Source organism: Vulpes vulpes, chromosome 12 (assembly GCF_048418805.1).
Source record: "Vulpes vulpes isolate BD-2025 chromosome 12, VulVul3, whole genome shotgun sequence".
Lineage (NCBI taxonomy): Eukaryota > Metazoa > Chordata > Mammalia > Carnivora > Canidae > Vulpes > Vulpes vulpes.
In genome coordinates this window covers 163,511,851-163,536,870 of record NC_132791.1, presented here as the reverse complement: position 1 = coordinate 163,536,870, position 25,020 = coordinate 163,511,851, and the positions used below count along the sequence as shown (strand labels likewise).

Here is a 25,020-nt window from a genome sequence, read left to right as displayed (position 1 = left end):
TTTATTGCTGAATAATGTTCTGTTGTGTGGATGTGCAGTATTTTAGTTATCCATCTGCTTAGTTTTCTATTTATAGCCATGCTTTGGGAAAGTAAGTTTAGGAATTCTATACCCTTTCATATCAGGGGCTTGGATTCATAGGCATTTGGTTTTCCTTGTACTTGACATTAGGGACATCAGGTTTTCTCTTTAAGTGTATGATAACAGAATCATCCTCTTGGCCCTATGATCAGGCAAGTCACTGATGAGTAATATTACTGTTAACAACCTTCAGGGCTCGCCAGGAAACATCAAGATTTTCAGGATATGTTACTTCTGTTTTCCTAATTCAGCTTCAGACACCTGTGTAATTACAAAATTACACCTTTGTGATTTTGGTCTATTTGCTCAGGTTCTCTGTGCTTGTTTTTGCATTGCGAAAATGTACGTAGCAATAGTACCTACTGAATAGAGTTAGGTTGATCATATGACCTAGTTTACATATCGTTTTTCTTGAATACTTATTAATCTAGTGAAGATTAAATGGATTAATGTGTAAAATGCTTAGTGCATGTTAAGTGCTCAGTGAATGTTAGCTTCTTTATTATTTTAGGGGCTTCCCTGAGCTATCCCTCCACCCCCCACCCAAGTTTATTTCCTACTGGTTTTTCCCTGTAGTTCCCATCAAGGCTGGCATTTTAACTCAGCAGTCTTCTTACTGAACTTCTTTGCATCTGGAATGTTTTCTCTTTTGCTCCTCCTTCCCCTTTTCATGATGTATGATCCAGATCAAACACTACCTCACTTGTTTGCTCGTGAAATATTTTCTTTCCCAAATAAAAGTCTTATCCTAGTGCTCTTCTGACTTATCTAGCTCATGTGTGAAAGAGAGGGCAGAAAGAAGTAATTTATTGCTTGTCCTTATGTACCAGGCAGAGTTAGAATCTGAGAATACAACAGAGGGCAAAAGCAGTCAGGGGTCAGCTTCTCATGGAACTTCTAGCTTATAGACAGCTGTTAATCAAATCACACAAATAAATGTGAAATTACAGTTGTGGAAAGTGTTGCAAAGGGATTTAAACTGGTCATTTTGGACCAGAAAGGACATCTCAAGGAGGTTGCTGTTGAGCTGTGACGTGAAGGAAGAGTAGGAGATGCCAAGAAAGGAGAGGAGCATCACAGACCAAAGGAAGAATATTAGCAGAGTACTTATTTTGGGTAGGAAGAAGTGTGGTGTATTCAGGAAACCAAGGGAAGGAATCCCAGTAGGGTGTGAGATGAGTCAGATAAAGAAGTGAAGGGGCTTGGAGCGCCTGTCTGGCTCATGCAACTCTTGGTCTTGGAATTTTGAGGTCAAGCCTCATACTGGGGTTAGATATAATTTAAGAAAAAAAGAAAAAAAAACCAAAATGGCTTTGTAGATTATGTTATGATTTGGGTTTTTAGCTAATAGAAGTGGGAAGTCATTGAGTGACCATTTTTAGGCTGTGGATTGACATAATCACATCAGCCTTTTGAAAGGTGCACCCTGGCTCAAGTGTAGAAGGAGAATTATAAGGGTTCATTGGAGTGGATTTGAAGAGAAGTCAGTTGAAGTGGTCCAGAAAAGCCATCCTAGGAGCTTTAACTGAGGTTGTGGTGTTGGAGGTGGCCCAAAGTAGAGGAGCTTGAGAGAAATGTAGGGTAACAGAGACAGGATTTGTTGATGCTGGGATGAAAGGTAGGCACTAATGATGCTGCTTAGATGTCTAGCTTGCATAACAAGGATGGGCAGGTGCCACCATAACAAGGTGGCACCATTCACTGAGAGAGACCATTTAGGAGAGGGGCTCATTTGGGGCCAGAGTGTACCTTTAGTTTGGATACATTGAGGATACCTTTGAGACCTTTAGGAGGAGACTGCAGGTGCAGTTTTCACTCTGCCGAGGTTTGGTAGACATGTACATTTGTGGATCACCTGTGTGTGTGTGTTACCTGTGGCCTGATGGACATGTGTGGGATTGATGAGGATGGAAGCTGAGGATGAGGAAGGGACCCCACACAGTGTCCTGTAGAACTCCTGCTCTAACTGTCTGGGTACTGGGGGTAGAGGATCAGGTAGATAGGCCCAAGAGAGGACTGTGCTAGGTAACCCAAAGGCAAGCAGCCTTTCCAGGAGGGTGTGTGGTCAGCTCTGGGAAACTGAATGGCAAATGATAATGAGGTCGACACCCTTCAGGGGATTTGACACAGATAGGAAATTGCTTTAGTGGGAGTTGTTTCAGTGAACATGGTATGATAGACTTGGTCCTTGTCAGTGGAGAATTGACAGAGGTTAACAATGGATAACGGTAGCCTTTTTATAGGCAGGATGGGGAATGGTGGGAGCCTTCCTGGAGTTGGGTCACAGAAATACCTGAGGCCCTGAAGGTGAGCAGAGGTTAGGCAGACCAAGGGGAGGGGATGAGTGTCCTAAACACATGGGTTCCTGAGATGCAAGGACGTGTTTTGGAATGGTTGGAGTACACAGGAGAGGTGGAGATAGGGCTGGAGAAGCAAAGGGGGCAGTTAGGATTTGAAGGTCTCTGCAGTCTTTGGGAAGGAATGGTGGACAGTAAATTGTACTTTAAAGGCTGAGTTGTGAGGGGTGTGAATTACATCTCTATAAAGCTGTTTAAAAAAAGTGATGCAGTGTCAGACATGCTGGCTGGCTGCATTGCAGGATGAATCAGAAGGAAGGCAAGAACAAAATTTTAGTCACAGAGACCAGTTAGAAGGCAGTTGTATTAATCTGTGTGAAAGATGATGATGACTTACTAAATTAGTGGGAGCAATGGATAAATTATAGAGATATTCAGGATGTGATTGGTAGACCCTAAGGGCTGAGCAAAATGCCTGGTGTGTGGTTGGGCATTTGACAAACATAAATATTTCTTGATCTGATTGAATGAGGAAGAATTAATTTTACTTCACTAGCTGCGTTTGGTGAGTCAAATGTCCTACAGAATCTGGTTTGAGTAACTGAGATGATTAGAATTCAGGGAGTGAGAACTCAGGAGGAAGTGGCAATTTTTCATGGACAAGTGAGTTTTACATGATTCCAGAGAGGATCTTTTTGAATTTTTGTCATTTGTAGTCAGTTTTACATGATTTAGTTCTAAATTGTACAATAGAATATCCACCCCCACCCCCCTCCCCGCACCTGTGCGCACGTGCGCCACAAGAGATACTAAGTTCTTGAGGATAGAGATGATGTTTGGTGTAATATACTATGGGGTATTTTCTATTAGTGAGTTTACATCTGTAAACCACTTCACAATCTGTAAGTGCATATGCGTATGGTATGGTTAATTAACTTAATTCTTGTAGCAGCTCTTGTGAAGTAGTTAGTGATTGCCCCTATTCTACAGCAGAGAAACTGATTCAGAAACAGAGGTAGAGTGATTTGTCCAAGGCAATTCAGCACATGGCATTGCCAAGAACTTGGGGCTTGGCTTCTCAGCTCAGTTCTGTCATGGGCCGGCTTCAGTAGTATCAGGAAATGGTTTTCTTAGAGTAAGATTTGGGCCCTGAGCAGGACAGAAATTTTAGCAGTTTATATCTGAATTGGTTTTGATAAGTAGTGTTGAGGGGTTTGTGGGCATTTGTTGGCTTCACTTTGAAGAGGCAGACGATGTGCAGAGGGTGAAGGAGCCTGAAGTTATAAAGAGAAGTTCTGGATCATTGACTCTTGATGGCCTTTGACTCTGATTAGATGAGAACATGACTAGGCTAGTTGACAAGATTTTACCAGTTAAGATAAAATGAAGTGCAATCTGATAAATGTGGAAACTAGTGAGAGGAATATCTGGTTTTTTGTTTTGTTTTGTTTTGTTTTGTTTTGTTTTGTTTTATGAGTCCTTGAGGTGTTGCTTTTGGAAATGTATGTAGGTCTGTTTTGAATATCCTTTCCACTCAAGCATGAGTAATAAAGGTTTTTGTGGGTTTAAAAAATTTTATCAGAAAAACTATGTACATTCACTTCCTTGGTGATCTCAATCTCATGGCTTTAAAAATTAAATTAAAAAGTAAATTTTTATCTCTAGCCTAGACCTCTGCCTCCTGAAAATCTTTATTTGGTTTTTATAGGATTCTCAAACTTAGCATGTTAGTACCTGAGCTCCTAATCTTTCTTCCAAAACTCACACAATGCCCATTTCATCATCTAGTGGCTCGTGCCAGAACACTTGGAGTTGCTCCTGACACCTCACACCTCACCTCACAGTTTGTCAGCACATTCTCTTTGATGCTTACTTTAAAAATACATAGAAAATAAGACGACGACTCTTCTCTGCTTCTGCCTTACTGATCCGCCCTAGCTACCTTCCTGTCTTACCTGGGATGTTGCAGTAAGCCTCCTCCCTCACTGGTCTTCATGCTGCAACCCCTGCATCTCTTTAAGTCTTTTCTCAATGGCCAGAGTGATCTTAAACAGAAGTCAGACCATGTCTTTCTCTGTTACTCAGATCCCTGCAGTGGCTGAAGTGTCATTCACGTCACTTCGTGGCCCTTGAGTAAAGATGCCGGAGACCTGACACTAGCCTGTAAGGTAGGATCTAGCCCCCCTTCACCTCTAGGAATTCATCTCCCACCATTTCACTCTTCCTTATGCCACTGTAGCTCCTTTGGCCTCCTGTGTCTTGAGTGTGCTGAACTCACTTATGCCTCTGGACATTTGCACTTGCTCTCTCTCTGCTGGGATGATCTCCCTTCATGTGCCCTCATGGCTTTTTCTCTGACACTCTTGCTTGGACAAAGCCTGAGGTCTTCCTTCACCATCATTTAAAATCTCAATCCTAAAAAAAAATAAATAAATAAAATCTCAATCCTCTCTGCTCTGTGTCCCCCCATTGGATTCCCCATTTAAGATCTCTTCATGTACTATATTCATATCATTCTTTTGATTATGGTCTTTTTCCACTGCCTGGAACATTAGCTCCACGAGGGCAGGGAAGTTTGTGTGTGTTTCTCTGCTGCTTTCCACACACCTACAGCAGTAACTAGTACACAGTAGGCATTTAATAGACATTTGTTCAGTGAATAGATGAAGATTGTTTTGAATATGAGTGTGTTCTAGATTAGATTTTCTTTTGTTATTAAAGTATCTTATAGGGATGCCTAGGTGGTTCAGTCTGTTAAGCGTCCAACTCTTGATTTTGGCTCAGGTTGTGATCCACTGGCCCATAGGATTGGGCTCTGTATGGGGCTTTGAGCTTAGTGTGGAGTTTTCTTGAGATTCTCTCTCCCTGTCCCCCTGTCCTACTCTGCTTGCACTTGTGTGCACACATGCACGTGTTCGCGCTTGCTCGTTCTCAATAGAGAATTGAGATAAATAAATAAATAAAATTTAAATAAATAAATAAATAAATAAAAATTTAAAATCATAAAAAAAATACCTTATACTGTTTTTTGTTTAACTGGGTTGAGCAGTGGATCGACAGAAATACTTTCAATATCTTTGTTACTGGACAAATATTTTTTTTTGAAGGGGGAAGGGCAAAGTGAGTGTGTTTCCTAAATCTGTGTGTGTGCAAATTATCAGCCTGGATGCGTGCAGGAAAAGTTAGCACTTATGGAGAACTGGTGATCCTGGGGGCACAGATTATGATCTGAGCAGTAGGTTGTAAGCAGATTGGATGGGATTTACCTTTGGCAGAATCATTGGCTGTATGACTTCATGCACATGATTTCTCCTCAGTTTCCCTTTTGTAGTCTATAAAGTGGGGTTGGTGACTTCTGTCTGGTTTACTTCACTGAGCTCTTGAGAGAAAGAATTGAATGAGATCATGGCAGGAACCTGCTCTGTAAACCCCTTGTTGTTAACAAAAATGTATCGTTAGATCATTTCTAGCAAATTGAAGTGACAACTACCTTTCTCAGTGCCATCTGGTTTCTCTCTGGGTCCCTTTTCTCAAATGTCACATTATTATATGTTGGTCATTGTATAATGTGGTTTAGAAAAATTCTAAAAAAAATAAAAAAAAAAAAGAAAAAAAAGAAAAATTCTGATTAGTATGGTAAATGTAGAGGAAAAAAAATACATCCTTGTTGCACTATATTTTAGAGCCAAATGTAGATGGTAATTGGTTGACTTTTGCTTTGGATTATCACAGTTCTTAGTTACCTGAAAGTTGGATACACACACGGGATTTTATTTTGTAGATACCTTTTCTGCTGTTTCTTGAATTTTTCTTTCCTGCTTACTCTTGGCAGAAATAACTCAAATTTCTTTGCAAATAGAAGCTAGTATATGATTTTACAGGGAGTAGTGTTGAATGTACAATTTGGACTTAACATTTCCTTTTGAGTGCTGAAATAATCTTATGTAATTTTCTGGTCATCTTGTTAACCCTGAAGAGTGATATTTTTCTTAAATTCATCAATTGTCTGCCCTGAGCTCTGAGAGGTTTTCAGTCTAAACTTCTTGTTCTTAATAGATTCCCAGTAGATGTTGGTGTGTTTTTGGTGTCAGAGAGGAATGTTTTAACAACGGTGTTAGGTGATAGTTTTCTTTCTTGCATGATTGGCTTGTTCATGCTTAAACTTAAGCTCAGTGGAGAAAGTGATATGTCTCTCTTTTTTTTTGTGATATGTCTCTTTGTGTATTTTCAGTCGCTAACACTAGTGGCCTACAGGGACTTGGAAGTATATTACTGTCTGTTTAGCAGATGATTCATCTAGGCAGAAGTTTTGCAGGCACTAGGATAATTTCTCATTTTCTTGAAATATGTTTAGAAAATTGAAATCCTATCTAGAAGCATATTTCCTATGTAGAAGGAATTAATCTAGATCTGTGCTACATGCTTTCCCCCTTCTGACTTTGCTTTATATTATCAGCATTACTGACATCCTTCATAGGTCTGTCTCCCATAGGTGGTTGTGAATATTTTGTATTTTCTTGAATGCCTAAGGATATTTGAGGTACTTATAGAGAGGTCTTTTCTGGGTGTCTGATTTGACCTAAGAGCTTTAGAGAGAGTATATGATAGTTTTTATAGTTTTGGCATGACCAAAAGAGAATTTTCTCTGTGTTTAAGGTATGTAATTGCAAGCTGATTTGTTTGTTGTTGTCTAGTAAAGAGGACCAATCTTTTGTTTGTTTGCATATGTCATTTTCTCTTTGACTCTGGTAACATAAGAAACAGATGGTTTTCATATTGATCACTGATCAGTATGCTTTTTGGGGGCTTTTTTTGGGACATTAGAACATTGAGGACAAGGATGCTGAAGTTTTTCTCTCATTGTATCTTCAGTTCCAAACACCTTGCACATAGGTAGTGTTTAGTACAGGTAGTTGAACAAATGAAAGAAGATGTTGGGGAAGATGATACAGGACTGCAAAAAAGAAATAACTGGCAATTATGACTATTCCAGAACTTACTTGTAAAGAAAACAGTCCATGTCTGTCTTTCGTCATACTCCCCTTGCCCTGTAACATTTTCATAAGAATTGTGTTGGGTTGGAATTCAGGATTTTCTCTTCTCTTGTAAAAGTTTTAAAAGCTTCAGTCTTTCCTTGTTGGGCTTAGTTCTAGAGAGGAGTTTACTAGGGAAGTTATTAATAGTGGAAATTTGGGAGAATGTAAAAACCACCTAATATTCCCTACATATGGAAGGTTGTTTTTGGAAACTGTTATGTTTTGTCAAGGCAGAAATAATTTGGAGATCGCATTTTTCCTGGAAAATAACTAGATTAGTAGACTTAGAAGATGGGCTAAATTGTAATTGAAGGCAAAAGAATCTTGCTTTGAGGCCATCACTTTTAGAGTCAAAGCTTGTGTTTATTCCTGAGAGGAACTCTAGAAATTTGGAGACGTGGCTGGAGTCTTCAGAAGATATTACCTTGTGAGAGACATCTTGAGACATTTTCCCAGGCTATCCAAGTTTTTTTTTTCCCCAGGTGGAAATATAGATTTCCCCAGTTTAAGTATATAGATTCTTACTCCTTTAAATTAATATTGAGGGTTATGAAGCTCCTTTTGTATAATTGTGCTCATTATATGTTGTATATTAGGGTACACTTTCTCCTTCAAAAGAAGAAAACAATTGATGTTATGGTTTACTATTATGCATTGAGATGTTTTCATAATATTGGTATGGTAGTAAATCCCAAACCATGTACTAGCTGAGGCTAAAAACTATATTCTTAAGCTCTGTGTCACTTGTCCTAACTTTTTTCCTCTGGTTCAGCAGAAGTTTGGGGGCTAAAACATGAGTAAGTAAGAGATTTCATTTAACAAAACATTATTTTAGGAAGGCAAATGAGAAAATGTCAAAGTAAAATAAGTTTGTCTCTCTTTTCTTGCTTAGCGTTTTTGAAACGTTGGGGTAGTTGGAGTGGTTGGATTTTCCCTGGAATTGAGTGAGAAATTCAGAAGACTGAAGCCCAGGCTTACTGTCTACCTTTCACGGAGGCCTAGCCGTGAGAGGACAGAAGAAGGCACGTGGCGAATCATGACAGCTGACAAAGACAAAGACAAAGACAAAGAGAAGGACCGGGACCGAGATCGGGACCGAGAGAGAGATAAACGAGATAAAGCAAGAGAGGGTGAGAATTCAAGACCACGCAGGAGCTGCACCTTGGAAGGAGGAGCCAAAAATTATGCTGAGAGTGACCACAGTGAAGATGAGGATAATGACAACAATAGTGCCACCACAGAGGAGTCCACGAAGAAGAACAAAAAGAAACCACCGAAAAAAAAATCTCGTTATGAAAGGACAGACACTGGGGAGATAACCTCTTACATAACTGAGGATGATGTTGTCTACAGACCAGGAGGTAAGGAGCGCAGTGTTTGTGGTAGAGAAGTGGCATCAGCATTGATATGCCTTTCTCCACATTAGGGAGGGAGGGGGCCCAGAAAAGGAGATAGTAGTTTTGGGTAGAAAAAAAATCAAGGTAGGAAACACACTGACCCACTTTGGGGCAATTGGATTTGTTGGCTTCTTGCTTGTATCTGCCTCAACTTTGTCTTCTATTCTAGTTTGTGCATTTGTTTCTTTCCTTATGTCCTGTGATATTTCTCCTCTCCCTTCACCATCTTCACCATCTACTCAGTTGATTTCATCTTTTGATTTCCTCCTTGCTCTTTATCTTCAACATTAGGCAGTGGTGACCCTGCGGAATAGAATACATGATGGGTCAAGTAAACCTTAGTTAAGATTCTTATAAACAGGATGTTTCACATTAGCTTTAGGAGTGGCCAGAAGTTAAAGAAGTATTTTTAAAGGCCTTTAGACCAAACTTTATTTCTCCTGATCACCTCCTTTTCCAAGAAATTGAGCTTCAGAATCTCTAACCAGTGGTAATAGATGAAGACAACTAATTTGCTTTGTTTTCCAGAAAATGTACTGTAGCTTATGTACTCAATGTGTTGAGGTTTATAGCATTGTTCAGAGAGACAGACCCAGCCTTCAGGTGAGATATAGGGAAACGGGTGATTGAGAACCTACTAAGCACCTGCAAAACTTTCTCCTTTAAAAAAGAAAAAGATTCATATATTTATTTGAGGCATAGGAGAGAGCGGGAGAGAAAGTGCATACATGAGCATGAGTCGGGGGGAGCAGAGAGAGAGACTCCCAAGCCTACTCTCTGCTGAGCCCACCTCGGGGCTGGATCCCAGGGCCCATAAGATTATGACGCCAGCTGAAATCACAAGTCAGAGGCTCAACCAACTGAGCCACCCAGGTGCCCCACAAAACTTTGCTTTTCTCATGTCATGTGTTGTGTATGTTAAGGTATTTCTCTTACAGAGGCAGTAAAACTAGCTAAAATCATTTTGTAGGGATCCCTGGGTGGCGCAGTGGTTTGGCGCTTGCCTTTGGCCCAGGGCGCGATCCTGGAGACCCGGGATCGAATCCCACGTCAGGCTCCCGGTGCATGGAGCCTGCTTCTCCCTCTGCCTATGTCTCTGCCTCTCTCTCTCTCTCTCTGTGACTATCATAAATAAATAAAAATTAAAAAAAAATAAAATAAAATCATTTTGTTTGAATGACTTACTATGCTGAGAAGTGACATGAATTTCATGAGATGTAATTAAGAGATTAAGAGCCTCCCAGTTTGCTGTTCTTCTAGGAAAGGGAGGTTAAAGAAATTATGTTATGTGACTAACCTGGTACAGTTGTTTTACTGAGGAGTACTGTAACTTTTCTGAACTTTGTGTAAAGTATCAGATTTTTTTCCCCTGTTTTGGAATTTGTTTTGAATTTCAAAAGATAGTTAATATTAGAACTTATACAGATAACTTGTAGTCACAGCTACAATTTATTGATTGATGATTAACTGAGAAGATATTTATGTGACAAAAGTATCAGCATTCGGTTTTAGGGAAACTAGAGTTCGGCGGTGGAGATCTAGTAATATGTGGGTTGCGATATTGTTGGTGTCTGTGATTGAAAAGACTTAGACATTGGACAGTAAGAATTTCTGAGTCACTGAAGAATATCTCATTACAGTTACCAAATGTGATATGCTATAGACCTATTCAATTCTGAATCGTGAGAATGTATTAACTCCTTTAGATATAGATTATAGTATCATAACTTAAAAATAAAGAAAGATCTCATTTGTTATCCTTTTCTCATAATACGTAACAATTCAGTGTGCTAATGTGATTGTCTGGATTATTGTCAAAAGGCTGACTGCCTTTCTGCAGTACTGAATGCTTATCTTTCTCTAGGGAATGTTACTCCTGTGTCAGTGATGATACTTTCCTCAAATATTTGTAGTCAAACATAGTGTGGGAAGTGCAGCACATACTGTCGGTGTCATAAGAGATTCATAGTTAATGACCCTGAGAAGTTCTGCACTTCAGGCAACTTCTGTAACATTACAAAAAGATACTAAATCTGCTGTTTTTTCCCACTTATGGGATTGTTGTGCCCTGTTTCTTCTGATTAACTCCCCAAGAGAAACTAGTTTTGAAGAAACGGGTTTGGGAGTTGTTGCATATTCATCTTGTACCTTCTACTGGATAGTAGAAATCCTTCCTGCTTGAAGTGTGGAAGAGTTTGTGAAGGGACATCACTCCGGGCTTACTTTCAAACAGTGAGTTCTTAAAGTCTTTTGGAGTTGAGCTGAGTAATTTATGAAGGCAGACATTGTTTGGTAAGTCTGAGGACCTTTGTGAAATATGAAAAAGATATGTTCTCTCCTGAAACTTAAATATATTATAAAGAATCTGTGAAAACCAAAAGTGCTATGAACGTTTTCTGTGACACTCAGAGCATAACTACTTTGTATGAGGTGTCCCCTTTACTCGGATGGGTAAGTGTTGTGGCCTAGGGTTTGCACATTGCCAGGTTAAGTGGATGTATGGCTCTTTGGTAAGGAGACTGACCTTGACCTCTCAGTGTCCTTCAGATTATTCTCAGAAGAATGAGATTTTATTGAGAAAATGGATATTATTTAGAATTTGTCACTAGCTAAAGTTAATCTCATGCATGGTCACAAATAGCTCTGTTTTGCCCCGGTTCTTCATCTCTGGAGTTATTTTTATTTTGTCTTCAGGAGCTCAGCCTGAGGAACTTGAAGTTACTTATTGCCCCTGTTACCTCCTGCCTTAGGCCATTTGCAGTTGGCTTTGCCTCAGGCTAGTGAACACCTCCCCTGTGTGTACACACACACATACACACACACACACACACACACACACTGACTTAATTCCTGTCCTTTTCTCAGTGCCCCCATTTCAGTGTTACTGCCTTTTCTCTCCAAAGTTATACAGGTTTCTTAATAAACACCATCATAGCATTATGTTTCTTTTCTTCTAGAACTTCTAACTAATAAATTTTCATTTATTTCTGTTATTTAGGATTAATACCTGTCTCCTCCACAAAGGCAGAAAGTCTGCTTTTTGTTTATCATTGAATTTCTGGCACCTGTGACAGTAGAGTACACATAGTGTGTATTTTTAAATATTTGTTGAATAAATTTCTGAAAACTTTTCAGACATTTATTGATTGATTAATGTTAAAGTTAGAATAATGCTTATGGAAGTCTATGTTGAATCATTTATTTGCCAATGAATGATTTAAAAGACTTGTTATAAAAATCAAAACAAAAAACCTTGTGGGGCTCTATTATATATTGTCCCTATGTGTAATCTAACTTCTTTGTTGTCTGTCAACTGTTACTCTACTTTTGAGATGACTGTCATGGTAACAAATTGATGTATTACACAACTGTGTTGTAGCCAGCTTTCCCTTATGGGCTTCTTTAGCATAGGATATTGATTTCTAAAGTTTCTGTGGGTGGCATATTAATGTCTTCCCCCTCTTTTTTTCCCCCTTTCCCCCCAGCTTTACTGAGGTATAACTGACGTCTAATGTTGTTGAAGACGTACAATGTAGTGATTTTAAATATGTGCGTATTGCAAAATGATTACCACAGTAAGGCTAGTTAACACACCCATCACCACACATCAGTACTATTGCGCGAGTGTGTGTATGTGTGTGTGATGAGAACTTTTAAAATCTACTCCCTTAACAACTTTCAAACATACAGTACAGTATGGTTAACTGCAGTCACCATGCTGCACATAATATCCCCAGAACTTTTTCATCTTATAACTGGAAGTGTGTACCCTTTGATCCCCTCCACCCCATTCCTGCCATTTCCCCCACCTGCCCACTCCCTCCCCATGGCAACCACTAATCTGTTCTCTGTTTCAATAAATTTGCTGTTTTTAGATTCCACATATAAGTGTCTTTTTTGTCTGTTTCACTTAGCATGATGCCTTCAAGGTTTATCCATGTTGTCAAGATCCCCCACTCCCCCACTCCTTTTTTTATGGCTGGATAATATGTATGTATATACGTGTTTTCTGTATCCATTCATCCATTTGTGGCCACTTAGGTTGTGAATAATGCTACAGTGAACATACGGGTATAGATATCTCTTCTGGGTAGTCATTTCATTTCCTTTAGCTAAATACCCAGAAGTGGAATAGCTGGACCAAAAAGTGGTTCTGATTTTAGTTTTTTGAAGAATCTCCAAACCATTGTCCGTAATGAGGAGCTGTACCCATTTACATTCTTGCCAACAGTGTATTTATTTTTATTTGATAACTATGATTTTTAAAAATTCCTGATCAGGTAAAGCAGTCAGAAAATTAAATTCAAATTATTGAGAGATACTTTTTCATTTTGGCATATCAATTTGCTTGCTACTTTGATATGGAAACATGTTACTTAAAAAATGCCTGTTAAGTTTGTTGTGCATTTCTTATATTTTGTCATATCCACTGCTATTTTTGTTTGACTTTCCCATTTACCCTAGGTATATTCCTAGAATAACAGAAATCTTTATCACATACATGGGAGGGGAGGAAATCAAGATTCAGGATTTTCAAATTTGTTACATCTGTGTTCCTTCTGCCTTTATGAAAAAAATGTGTTATTTTTCATGAAGATAAATTTTATATATAGAAAACGACTTTTAAGTTTGTGGTTTGTGAAATCTTAGGTGAAATAAAACATTTCCCCCTCTTATTTGCAAATTTCTCCCCTTTATTAGGAATTGGGAACTTGAACTGAAAAAAGACCTAGAAGCTAGAACTGGTTATATATTGAACGTTGAAGTGTTAATTTCCTTTGATGCAAATGGAATTTAAGCTGGAAAAAATCTAAACAAAATAAAACCTAGGAATCTGGTTTGAATGAGAATGGAATGTGCATATTTTTGAACAACTACCGAAATTTAGACTATTAATTGAGCATAATATTGAGCAGACACAAAAAAAATATAATATTGTATGTTTCCAGGCCAGTCTTTGGTGTTTCGAAGTCAAGTGGTAGTTAGGCCGGCAGGCACTGGTGTCTGGAATGAGGCACGAAGACCTTCAAGGGCCTGGTCATGTTCCCTTTCATGGTGACACTGCCAGTTACACCGGTTTGTTCCCATTGTGGGAGTTTATCTTACTTTGTACTTATCTGTGTTACGTATTATACCTCAATGAAAAGTTTACCTAAAAAGTTAAAACATGCAACTATTTTCCTAATGGATAATTTCCCTTTGATTCAAGTTCCTAGTTAAAAAGGGAAGAGAGTTGTTCCCAGTGTTTTAACAAATGGCATGTCTGAACATTTAGCTACTGATTGTTCACTGAGGGGCAGCTCTCTGACCTGGTAAGAGCCTACCTTGGTTTCAAAGTCTTCATTCTCTGAATAATTGAACGCTTATCTACAGCAATCTTTAAGACAAACATTAGAAATAAAAGCAAAAATAAAATAAAATTCTGCCATTTGGTGTTTTAGTACTTAAATTTTTGGAGAAAATACAACTGCATTTGATCTGTAACTTTTTATCTACTCTCGTACTTGTAGAATTTTAGGTAGACATGGCATGCAAATGAAGATGTTTCTTGTGGCGTTCTTATTTTGGGTTGAGGCACAAATTTTGCTGATGATTGCATGAATATTTTTTGTGTAATAAGAAACATAAGACCTGGATAAAGGAACCTTTACGTCCAGCTTGAATGAAAGTGGTTTGACGTGTTAAAAGTTTGTTTGCACTCAATAAACCTAATATTAACCTACTTAATGCCTTTCAGTGGATCCCTTGTTGTCAGTAGTATTAAGTCCAAAATCTTCATTGGCATGCCAGACTCAGTTGTGATTGCATGTCTGCCTAATCATCTTTAGACCTTTTATTTGGGAGGAGGAAGTTCAGTGAGGCAGTGTGTGCCTTTCCTAGGGCTTCCATAACAAAGTACCACAGACTGAGTAGCTTAAACAACAGAAATATATTGTTTTGTAATTTTGGAGGCTAGAACCTCAAGATCAAGGAGTCAACAGGGTCATGCTCCTCCTGAAGGAGAGGAAAGGATCTGTTTCTTCAGGCCTTTCTGAGCTTCTGGTAGTTCCTTGACCTTTGCTAGCACACCAGCAGTCTTCATATGGCACTCCATGTCTGCCTGTCCCTGACCCTGTCCCGGTGTCTACCCACATTTCTCCTTTGTATCAGGATACCAATCGTGGTGGATTAGAGTCCTCACCCTGCTGCATACATATGGCATTAGGATCCACCTCATTGTAACTCATTATATCTTCATTGACCCTTTTTTCTTATAAGGTCACATTCTGAGGTATTGGGGGTTAGGACTTCACATCTGAATTTTGGGGGATAGAATTCAGTCCATAACAGGTGGGAAGAGTTTTTGTTGCTACCTAGACTCAAGTTTGAGTGAGTACATCCAGCTCTCTTAGTTTGGTGTCCTTAGAGCAGTTGTGAAAATGTATTTGTTGTTTTTAATCACATTCTAGTGTGCTTTTAGTTGTAGATTGTATTTTCTTTTTCCTGTTTCTATTGAAATTTTATTTCATCTTTTTCTGAGCCTCAAGAAGCAACTGCCTTTTAGTGCATATTAGGAAATTAGCAAATTCTGCATATGTAAAAGAATTTTTTAGCACATTAAAAGTTATTACTCTATCTCTGACTGTAGAAGGAACAAGAGAAACTTTCTTCCTATGTTGCTATAACAAAGAAATGGAGAATGATGGAAATTTTGAGACTAATCAATTCTATCTTTTTTTCATAAGGAAAGGGTCATTAAATATAGTGAAACATGTACTCTAGATACTTGCTGCTCCAAGTGTTGGCCATAGATTGCCACCCCACAAGAGTTGATTTAGAAATGCAGACTTTCAGGTTCCACACCAGATCTGCTGAATCAGAGTTTTTGTTTTCATAAGATTCCCAGGTGTTTTATTATATTTTTTAAAAAGATTTTATTTATTTATTCATGAGAGACACAGAGAGAGAGAGGGGGGGCGGGCAGAGATACAGGCAGAGGGAGAAGCAAGCCGGTGCAGGGAGCCTGATGCGGGACTCAATCCCAGGGACTCCAGGATCATCATGCCCTGGGCCAAAGGCAGACACTCAACCACTAAGCCACCCAGGTGTCCCTCCTTGTCTTTTTCAAGTTAATGTACCTTCAAGTTAATGTATGAATAGAAAATGAGTGCATTGCCTTAAGGGCTGAGAGACCAGTGTCCCGGCACACCTGTCACTTTTTTATGGCAGGATAGAGTTTAGGCAGATCCAGAAACAAACAAACAAAAGGCGGGGAGAGGGAGGAAGATAAGCTTTCATGGCTTGAGATTTTGATGTGAAATAAAGCACATGTGGCTCAGGAGGAACGGAGCAGTTGACTAGTCATTTAGGAATGATTTGGATCTTGTAAAGTGCTTGATTGCAGAGGGACTATGAAGTTGGGTGAAAGCAGACACGTGAGGGAGTGAGGAAGCTGTAACCATGGATAATTAACTACCACATTTAAGGCATCTGCTGTTTCCAGCACTAGGCTTACTTTACTTTATGTGTGTTGTTGCTGGTCCTTTAAAAAGTCTCTGTACAGCCTAGTCATTGTTTCCCTGTTACACAGATAAGGAGAGGAATGCACAGAGACCAGTGTCCTATAGCTAGTTTGTAAGGTGGCATGGGCCTGTGACAAAATCGTTCAAGCCCAGAATAGATGGACGTTTGCATAAAATACTGAAGATAATGCCAAAAACACACCTTTGGAAAGAAAGAGATAGGCCCATTTCTTGGAAAATGCAAATGATATAATTACTTTGCTTTATTTCTTTGTTTTTTTTCCTGCTCGTAAAATTAGTTAACATATTGCCTGCTTTTGGAAATTATTTCTCACTTATACACACACACACACACACACACACACACAGAATGATTGTTAAAAAGATAAATGTATAACAATTATGGGAAGTAAGCTGAGCCAGGATGGTAAATTGTTCCAGAATATTTAGGCTAATGCTGGTTTCTGGATTGGAACCCTTAACTCAGCAACTGAAAGAGAAATACATAGTTTTTGTGATTTAATAAAAGTGAGCTTATTAGATTTGTTAAAGTTTCTTGAATGCAAAGCTGGAGAACGTCGGTCACGTCACACACAAAAATAATTTGTTGGTAGGGTGACCCACAAATTGGGTGGAAACCTCCCTGGAATGAGGGCAGTTCTTATTTTGGGTCACTGACCATTCTTCTTGGTGCTACCACTGGGGTGGTGCCCTTAAGCATTTTTCTGTCCTTGCTGTCACTCAGTTGACGCACATTCACAGTAGAGTAAGTTCAGTTGGTAAAGCATGTCTTAGATTAAAAAAAAAAAAAAGGCAGAAACCTTGATTTATTGCTCTCCCCTAACCCTGTACATGGTGGGGCTCAACGTAATTCTCTACAGTGAAATCAGGGAGCTTTCTATAGGGGAAGCAGATGAGAGCCAGCCAGAAAAATGAACCCTATTCACTGTGCCACTTCATCAGTAGACTCTTACACTAGCACAGATTCAGGGAGAACTTGTCATAGCATATGGCTGTTTGTAGTTGGTTTTGCTGTGGGTGTGATAGGTAAATAGAGGAATGATGTCAATGGAATATACAATTTGTGCTGGCTCATGTGCAATTATTTCCAGGCAAGAGGAGTATGAATAGAGGGGCATAGATTATAACATAATTATATATATATATAATATATATAGTAGGATTATATTTTAGCAGAAAAGGAAAAGATGGGTGAGAATTTAAAGCTTTAATTTGACTGTTGTCCTTGTATGAGCCCTTTCATCTCTAATAAAGTGAAATAATGAGCACCCACCTGCAGCCTAGGGATCTCTCCCTAGAGAGGTGCACTCTGCCTCACCCACTTTAACTCTGGCAGGTGGCCTTGCCTGTTTTGCTCACCTTCACAGGAGCCCCATGTTAATCTGTATTGTTGTTTTGGCGCCTTCAAGCCAGTGCCTGTTGTTTTTTGTTTTTTGTTTTTGTTTTTTGTTTTAGAGTGAGAGAGACAGGGAGGAGAGAAAGAATCTTAAGCAGACTCCATGCTCAGTGCAGAGCCCAATGCAAGGCTTGATCTCACAACCCTGAGATCATGACCTGAGCTAAAACCAAGAGTCAGCTCTTCACTGACTGAGACAGCTGGCACGCCCCCTCCCCTCCCCCCGCCTTTATGTATTTTTAGTATTCCCTATAGCAGCCTTGAGCCACTCTGGGGTGCCTCCTTGGGCTATCTTCTTTCTTGATATATAATTACTGATTAAAGGGAATGTAGTAATCTGATTTTTGAGCTGCATAATTTTTGAAGAATCTGCCCCTTTCCCTGTATTTTATATAAGCCCTTTAATCTTTAGGAGCATTTTCTGCAGAACTAGAAGTTTTCCCAGCAACATAACAGAGTATTACAGAAGTTATCTACGTGAGAAACCCTGAATCAGAATGTATTGTAAAACTGTGTACTCCAAAAGAAACAAGAATGTTTCATGTGTGGCCATTTAAAAAGTCACCCTTGATAATGGCAAGAACATATTAAATGGTAATTCTTTGAAACCATTTTTATGAGCAGTGAATCATCAAATTCAGGAATGTAGCTTTCTGGCAATCTACTCCTCTCTGTTTTCTGGGTCCCACATTCTAGGCACTTCATTGTTGGTTCCCCCAAATACTTACTAACATAGGCAGGAATAGTGACTGCAGATTTGAGTGTTCACCCTATGTTTCTTGGGCAGCCTCTCTGGAATGGCATTGTCTTAGTTGTGCCTCCTTTAGGATGTGGGTATTGAACACATGTATAGAACAGCTGATCTGAGGACTTTTTGGGAAGAGACTTTTAAGGCTGATATTTATGTGTAGAAAAAACTACACACACACACATACATACACACAAATACATATACAAAAAAGTTGACTTTAGTATTCAATTTGTTAAAGTTAAATTCAATTTGTTAAAGTTAAAAATTAAATGATACTGCTTTACTTTAAAAATTCAATTTACTTACCTCAACCCTTTGTAAATTAAACGAATTTTAATCACTTTTGAGGCCTTTTGGAATTATAATTGGTCTTATTGATAAAGTAGTTAATATCTTCAGCATTTAGACTTACTTATTAAATAATTTAATATTTGATTTCTATTCTTAAGGAATCTATTTATTCTCAAGTATTTAACTATTCTTATAAGTGAAGTAAATTAGACCTATAAATGAAGTGAACCTAAAGAGTTGCCTTAGATATTTCAGTGCTGGGCATAAACTGATTTAGGTTTCAATCCTGACTGTGTGTTTGAATCCATTTCACACAGAAACAGTCCAGCGCAGTCCAGCTAGTTCTGCCCCTGACGATGGGTGGAGGTGACAAGAACAACCTCTGTGCTTTTGTTTCTTCTTCATGTGGCTTAGGGTACCCACCTCAAGGGCTGTACTAGCGATTAAGTGAGTGTACATGCAGACTTGTTGGGCTTCTTTAGAAGGCTAGCCTTATAATAAAGTCCTAGGTAAGTGTTACTTTTCAAAATTGGTTTGTTGTTGTAAGTCAAGTTCTTTTAACTATAAAAAGAACAAAAATATCTCACATATCCTGTTTTCTTTATTAACCCAGAACATGTTCATTAAGATATTGATTTTCTTAAATCTTTCTTAATTCGAAATCTTCACAGGGATATAGGGTGCATATCAATTTAAGGAGATAATTCCTACCCTGATTAATTTGGATTACTTAATTTTTAATCACAAGCTTTTCAACCTTTCAACTTTTTCAGATATGTACACCTACTAAAGGAAGATAGAAATAGTCACTAAGTTTCTAGACTTTACTCTCAAACATCTCTGCCAATGTTAATGTGGCTCCTATTGAATATAGGCTCTGGCGGTTGAGAACCTCATTCTGGTGGGTCACTCATGGGGCATTCCTGGTTATGTGTATCTGTATGTCTGAACCTGAATTGGACTTCCCTCTAGCTATGATTTGAGTTTGCCATAGTTGATAGCTTTAGATGGTATTGGTTACTAAGTTAAGTTATTACTTTTTGAGACGACCCTTTCTAGAGTATATTATGCTGAACATAGAAAGGTGCTCTTTTTTGGGGGTCACAGTAGAGCCTGCATTTATCTATCTAATTTAAAACATGAAGTTTAAAAAAAAAGTGGGATGCAAGGTTATCAAGAGCCCCTTCATACTCAACATGTTGATAAAAAGACTTAGAAGCCCATTATTATTATTTTTTTTAATTGATGTTATGTAGCTTGGCTTGTTAATAGCCTCTTCTCAGATAACAGAGAGCAAGCTTACCTGTTCCATTTTGAGATAACGTGGTTATCCTCTCTGTCAAGTTCCAAATATGGTTTTCACACAGGATGGTACAAGAACAACAATAAAGGAAGAATGAACAGTAAAGAAGACCAAACTGGATGAGAAGAATAAATCATCTAAATTAGATGGCAAACGGATTTCATCTCTTTTCCCAAGTGATTGAGGCTGAATGTAGTAAATTTAGAAGGAGTGCTCTGATCAGTAGACTGTTTTTCTTGGGTGTAGGTATGGGAGGGAACATTTGCCATACCTGATCTAGATTCACAAGTGATCTAACTTGTTAGCCCAGATGAAGTACATGACAAGGGACCTGGGTTTGTGATATTAGAGGCACTCTACTCTTTTTGTGAAGGTATTGGCTAAAAGGTTTATTTTGTATGTTTCAGGCTAGTACACTCGATACTAAACTATAGAAAAACCCTCAGCATTTTATAAACAATGTTCCTGAGCAAATGTGTCATTTTCAAATGAAAGCCCTTTTACATTGTAATCTTCTGTGATAGAAAGTTTACATTATCCTTTGAGCTACTTTACTTACTTTACTTACTTACAGAGCATTTGTAGGGCAGTGGTCAGTAAACTTTTACTTTTTTTTTTTTTTAAGATTTTATTCATTCATGAGAGAGACAGAGAGAGGCAGAGACATAGGCAGCAGGAGAAGCAGGCTGTCTGCGGGGAGCCCAAGGTGGGACTTGATCCTGGGACTCTGGGATCTCACCCTGAGCCGATGGCAGACACTCAAACCTGAGCCACCCAGGCATCCTAGTAAATTTGCTGTAAAGGACCAGAAAGTAAATATTTTCAGCTTTGCTGTAGGTGACTGAGTCTTTGTTGTAACAACTCAGTTCTGAACTTGTGTCATGAGAGCGGTGATATATAAAAGAATGGGCATGGCTGTGATCCAATAAAACTTTATCTGTGGATACTGAAGTTTGAATTTTACATTATTTTCACATATCAAGAAGTATTCCTATCCTCCCCCCATTAAAATATGTAAAAAAATGTTCCTTGCTTTGTGGGTCTTACAAAAACAGGCATTGGGTCAGATTTGACCACTTGTAGTCTGTGGTGCCAGTCTTGTGCTTTGTGAGTTGCCTGCCTCAACCTCCAATTCTTCCTGTTATAATAATCCTTAAAATTCTTTCACTACTTAGTATTTTGTACTACCTTTAAAAATGTAATTTGCTTTATCTGTTCAGTTAAATTAAAAATAATTTTCACCTGTTTGTATTGTTGAAACTTGTTGATATTAGGTTGTAGTTTTTCCTGCTTTCCATCAAACACTACAAGACATAGAAAGATGCCTTATGAATAAAGTTCTTGTGGCGATCTCGACCCTGTCCTCCCCCATTAATTCAGTATAAATTATTCTCAATAAACATTCTACTCAGCTGGGAGATGGGATGCCTGGCTGGCTCAATTGATAGAGCATGCATCTCTTGATCTTGAGGTCATAAGTTCAAGCCCTACATTGAATGCAGACGATTACTTAAAAAAAATCTTAAAAAAATAAAGCTTGCCAATGGAGAAGATATCCCTGTGAAGTAGTTGCTTATCCCAAATGATGCCACTTTGAAGCCCTGTGTGTTTATTTCTGTTCTTTTTGAGTGTATGTACATCTCCTCTACATAGAAACTGAATGAGGAAAGAATAAATTAATTAACATGTCACCATTATAAACTGGCACAAGTCTTTAATATTTTCAGAGATGTTATCACCTCACAGTTTTGCGATATGTTTTGGGTGTCTTATTTGTTGGATGGTTATAAAAGCAAGCTGGCAGCCTTCCAGAGATCTTCTCTGTTCAGCACAGAACCTGGAGGAATTGGATTAACACCACAGTATAGGGAAGATACAGCAGAGGTTCTTTTGTTTGGTTCTCCAAGCTGGATACTAAAATCAACCCAATGGACCATGACAAATAGGGTCCCAATCATAGCGGAAAAGATTTATATTTACCTAGAGTCTAATTGGACTGAGATTTTCTGCAGTTATGTTAAAATCCTTGGCCCTTTAACTTGGTGAGTGAGCATTTGAACTCCTAGGCTCTGGAGGTTTAGCTTTTGCTGGCTCAATTAATTGTTAAATGTTCCCTTTATTATAAGTATACATCGATGCCTTGCTTTGTAGTGGCTGAGGAAATTGCTGAAGGAGTTGTTTAATCTGTTATACTCTATCAATTTTGTAAAAAGCTCTTTTTGAAAGGAAACAATTTTGATTTGAAGTGGCATGGTGGTATTTGAGTTGGAGAGTATCCTTGAAATTGAAATGCAGGAATTTGGCTCCGTTCTTGACAGAGATTGGCTTGTAGTTGATGCTGACCCATGTGTTTGTCATCTTTCCAGATGCTGCCTTCTATTTATTCTGACAGCTTCACCAGCTGAGAAAACCAGACTTTCCAAGATTAAAACATTGTCTGTGAATTTATTTTATTTATTTTATTTTTTTTAATTTTTTTCATTGTGAATTTAAAGATGGAACAGGGTATTATGGTTGTGAAATTAAAAAAATGTATGTATATAAGAATGATTTCCTTTTGTAAAACATTTAAAAACTATAGAATAGATACTTGTGTAAATGAATTTTGCTTTGAAGATATTTGAATACTGCAAACACTACCAGAAGTAAAAATAGCTTTTCTACTCCTATGAAGGAGTATGTTTGTGTTAGCACAAATTTTGTAATAGATTTTTAAGTACCATGAGATAGATGGGAGCAGTTAAGTAAGTTACTTGGTCCTTTTAAGTTAATGCTTAAAATGCCTGGGAATGGATAGACTTCTAAAAGTCACTTTACCAAGTGTATTACTTTTCATACATGATGACCCTTTATCATCATGTATGCATTAAATATATCCATTACCTTTAAATCTTTTTCATTATTTCATGATTAAATACGTGTTTAAACGAATTAGGCAGCATACTGTGTGTTACATATGAAAGAGATTCTGCATTTGTTCACTCATTTGACCCCTGAATTTATTTTCTCACTTATATTCCTAAATTTTCTTATTTGGTTGCCTTTATAAGGAATGCCTCTTCAGTGATGTCCACTGTGATAATTAGTAAATGTGTAAACTGAAATATAAAAGGCAAAGATAGAGTTGTTATATATTCCTTCTGAAGGCTGTAGGCATTGTTCTGGCTTTCTTTGTGTGCGGGGCAGATACTGATGCTTGAGAGATGGCATGTTAGTGGCTCACTTTAAACTGATCAATAGAGATATAGTAAAAAGAAATGTTGGGGTGGTTGATTATAGCTTTTAGTTCTTTTAAAAAGGGAAATAGAGTGAGTTTATAATATAGATTTTTAATATTATTTCAGTATGTTACTTTTCATTATTCTCAGCTTTTACATTAACATTTTAATTTGTGCTCCATTAGTAAAGCTGTACGTAACTGTAGGCTCTAAGGCAGGCTGTTACTATTTTTAGGTGGCATTTGGTTTTCATGCTTGTCCTGTCATTCTCTTATTCTGGTATTGTGAAACATAGGTACCTTGCATACAATTACCAGATTGAGGAAATGTTAACAATACTTTGTGTTATTAGACCTTTTTTTTCCTTTAGTAGACTGAAGAGAAATGTCAAAAACACACCTCACCTGTTATGCTGTGTTTTTATATTGTTGGGAACAATAAAAACCTAAAAAGTAGTGTTTTAATTACAATTCCATAGTGCAAAAATACACCTAAATTTTGAGGTTATATTTGAGAATTAACTGTAGCAACACTCAGACTGGGGGCGAGATTGTGCTTATTTACAGGGGATTTTATGCTTCACATTTCAGGCTAGACAATGGACACCTGATTTCCAGTTTGTGCTCTTTCTACTGGCTAGAAGGCATTTTGAGGGAGAAAAATCCTGGGCTGTCTTTCAGGCTCATGAACTAGAATGCTTTTGAAGTTTGCAACTATCCAAAAGGTAGATAGATATTTGGCATCATGGAGTTGCAGTGCTTTTGGCATTCCCGTCTTGATTGGTGGAGGCTACTTGTTTGTAGAAACCAGCAGTTTTGTCATCTGTTTTACTTCTGTTACCTCCCCAGCTGCTAGGATGCTCACTACTGTGGCATCTGGTAGAGCTACACATGGATCTCAAACTCCCTTTTCAGTGTTGTTTCTGTACACCAGAGGTGGTCCCGTTCTGTCTTCTCGCCTCTGAATTCACCTGTTACCTTTTGCCTTTGCCCTGTGAATGCATTTATAAAATTCGTATCTTCCCCCTCTATTTCTCTTGCACTTATTCTTTTTTGATGAGCAAATAATACATTTTCAGGGAAGAAAATTGAAATGTTCAGATAAGCGACAATTAAAAATCTCAAAACCATGAGTCTAATGTTAATATTTTGTTGTATGATCACTTTCCTTAGTAAACACATGTGAGGTTATGATAGATACTTTTGAGGTTAACATGTCCTGAGTTTATTGCCATGCCAGTAATTACAAATCTGAGTCATTATTGTTGCTTACTGTACCAATAATACTGGCATTATAAACCTAGAAGAGTCCATGGTCAACCCAGGGGACTGTGAATATAATTCAGGAGACTGTGAACTTGAGTGGGTAAAAATTGTATTGTTATTTTCACTACTTCGTTACATTTCAAATGACATTTAGCATTCAGTCATGCTTTAGTTATGAAGATAGGCAGTAAACTGTAGTGATATTGATAGTACCTGTGACACCAGTATGAACCCACAGATATTCCCATATCACATAAAACAGAGAAAAACATCTGAAAATAATGTTTATGTTCATCACTACTTTGAAATTATGGAGGTTATTAAGGGAATAACCTTTAGTAAGTTTTATTATTTAACGAGTCACTAAAGAAGTACATATATTACAAATGTTTTTTCTCATACTGTGATAAGTATTATAGTACATGTTTTTTTTTTGTGTGTGTGTGTGTGTGTGTGTGAATT

At 38.1% G+C, this 25,020-nt stretch overlaps 1 protein-coding gene across 11 annotated transcripts in view; it reads left to right on the top strand.

Annotated features, from left to right (window-relative positions):
* The window catches only part of RERE (arginine-glutamic acid dipeptide repeats), a 403,339-nt gene that overhangs the window by 143,095 nt on the left and 235,224 nt on the right, over nucleotides 1-25,020 (top strand). For 10 of the 11 annotated variants that reach the window (XM_026005078.2, XM_072731205.1, XM_072731211.1 and 7 more), the window contains one exon: nucleotides 8,307-8,775. In XM_026005078.2, coding sequence (XP_025860863.1) covers nucleotides 8,451-8,775 — 325 coding nt within the window. In that variant the 5' untranslated portion in view covers nucleotides 8,307-8,450. Of the gene's footprint in view, nucleotides 1-4,463; nucleotides 4,547-8,306; nucleotides 8,776-25,020 lie in introns of those variants that run through there. The other variant, XM_072731206.1, reaches the window with a different exon arrangement.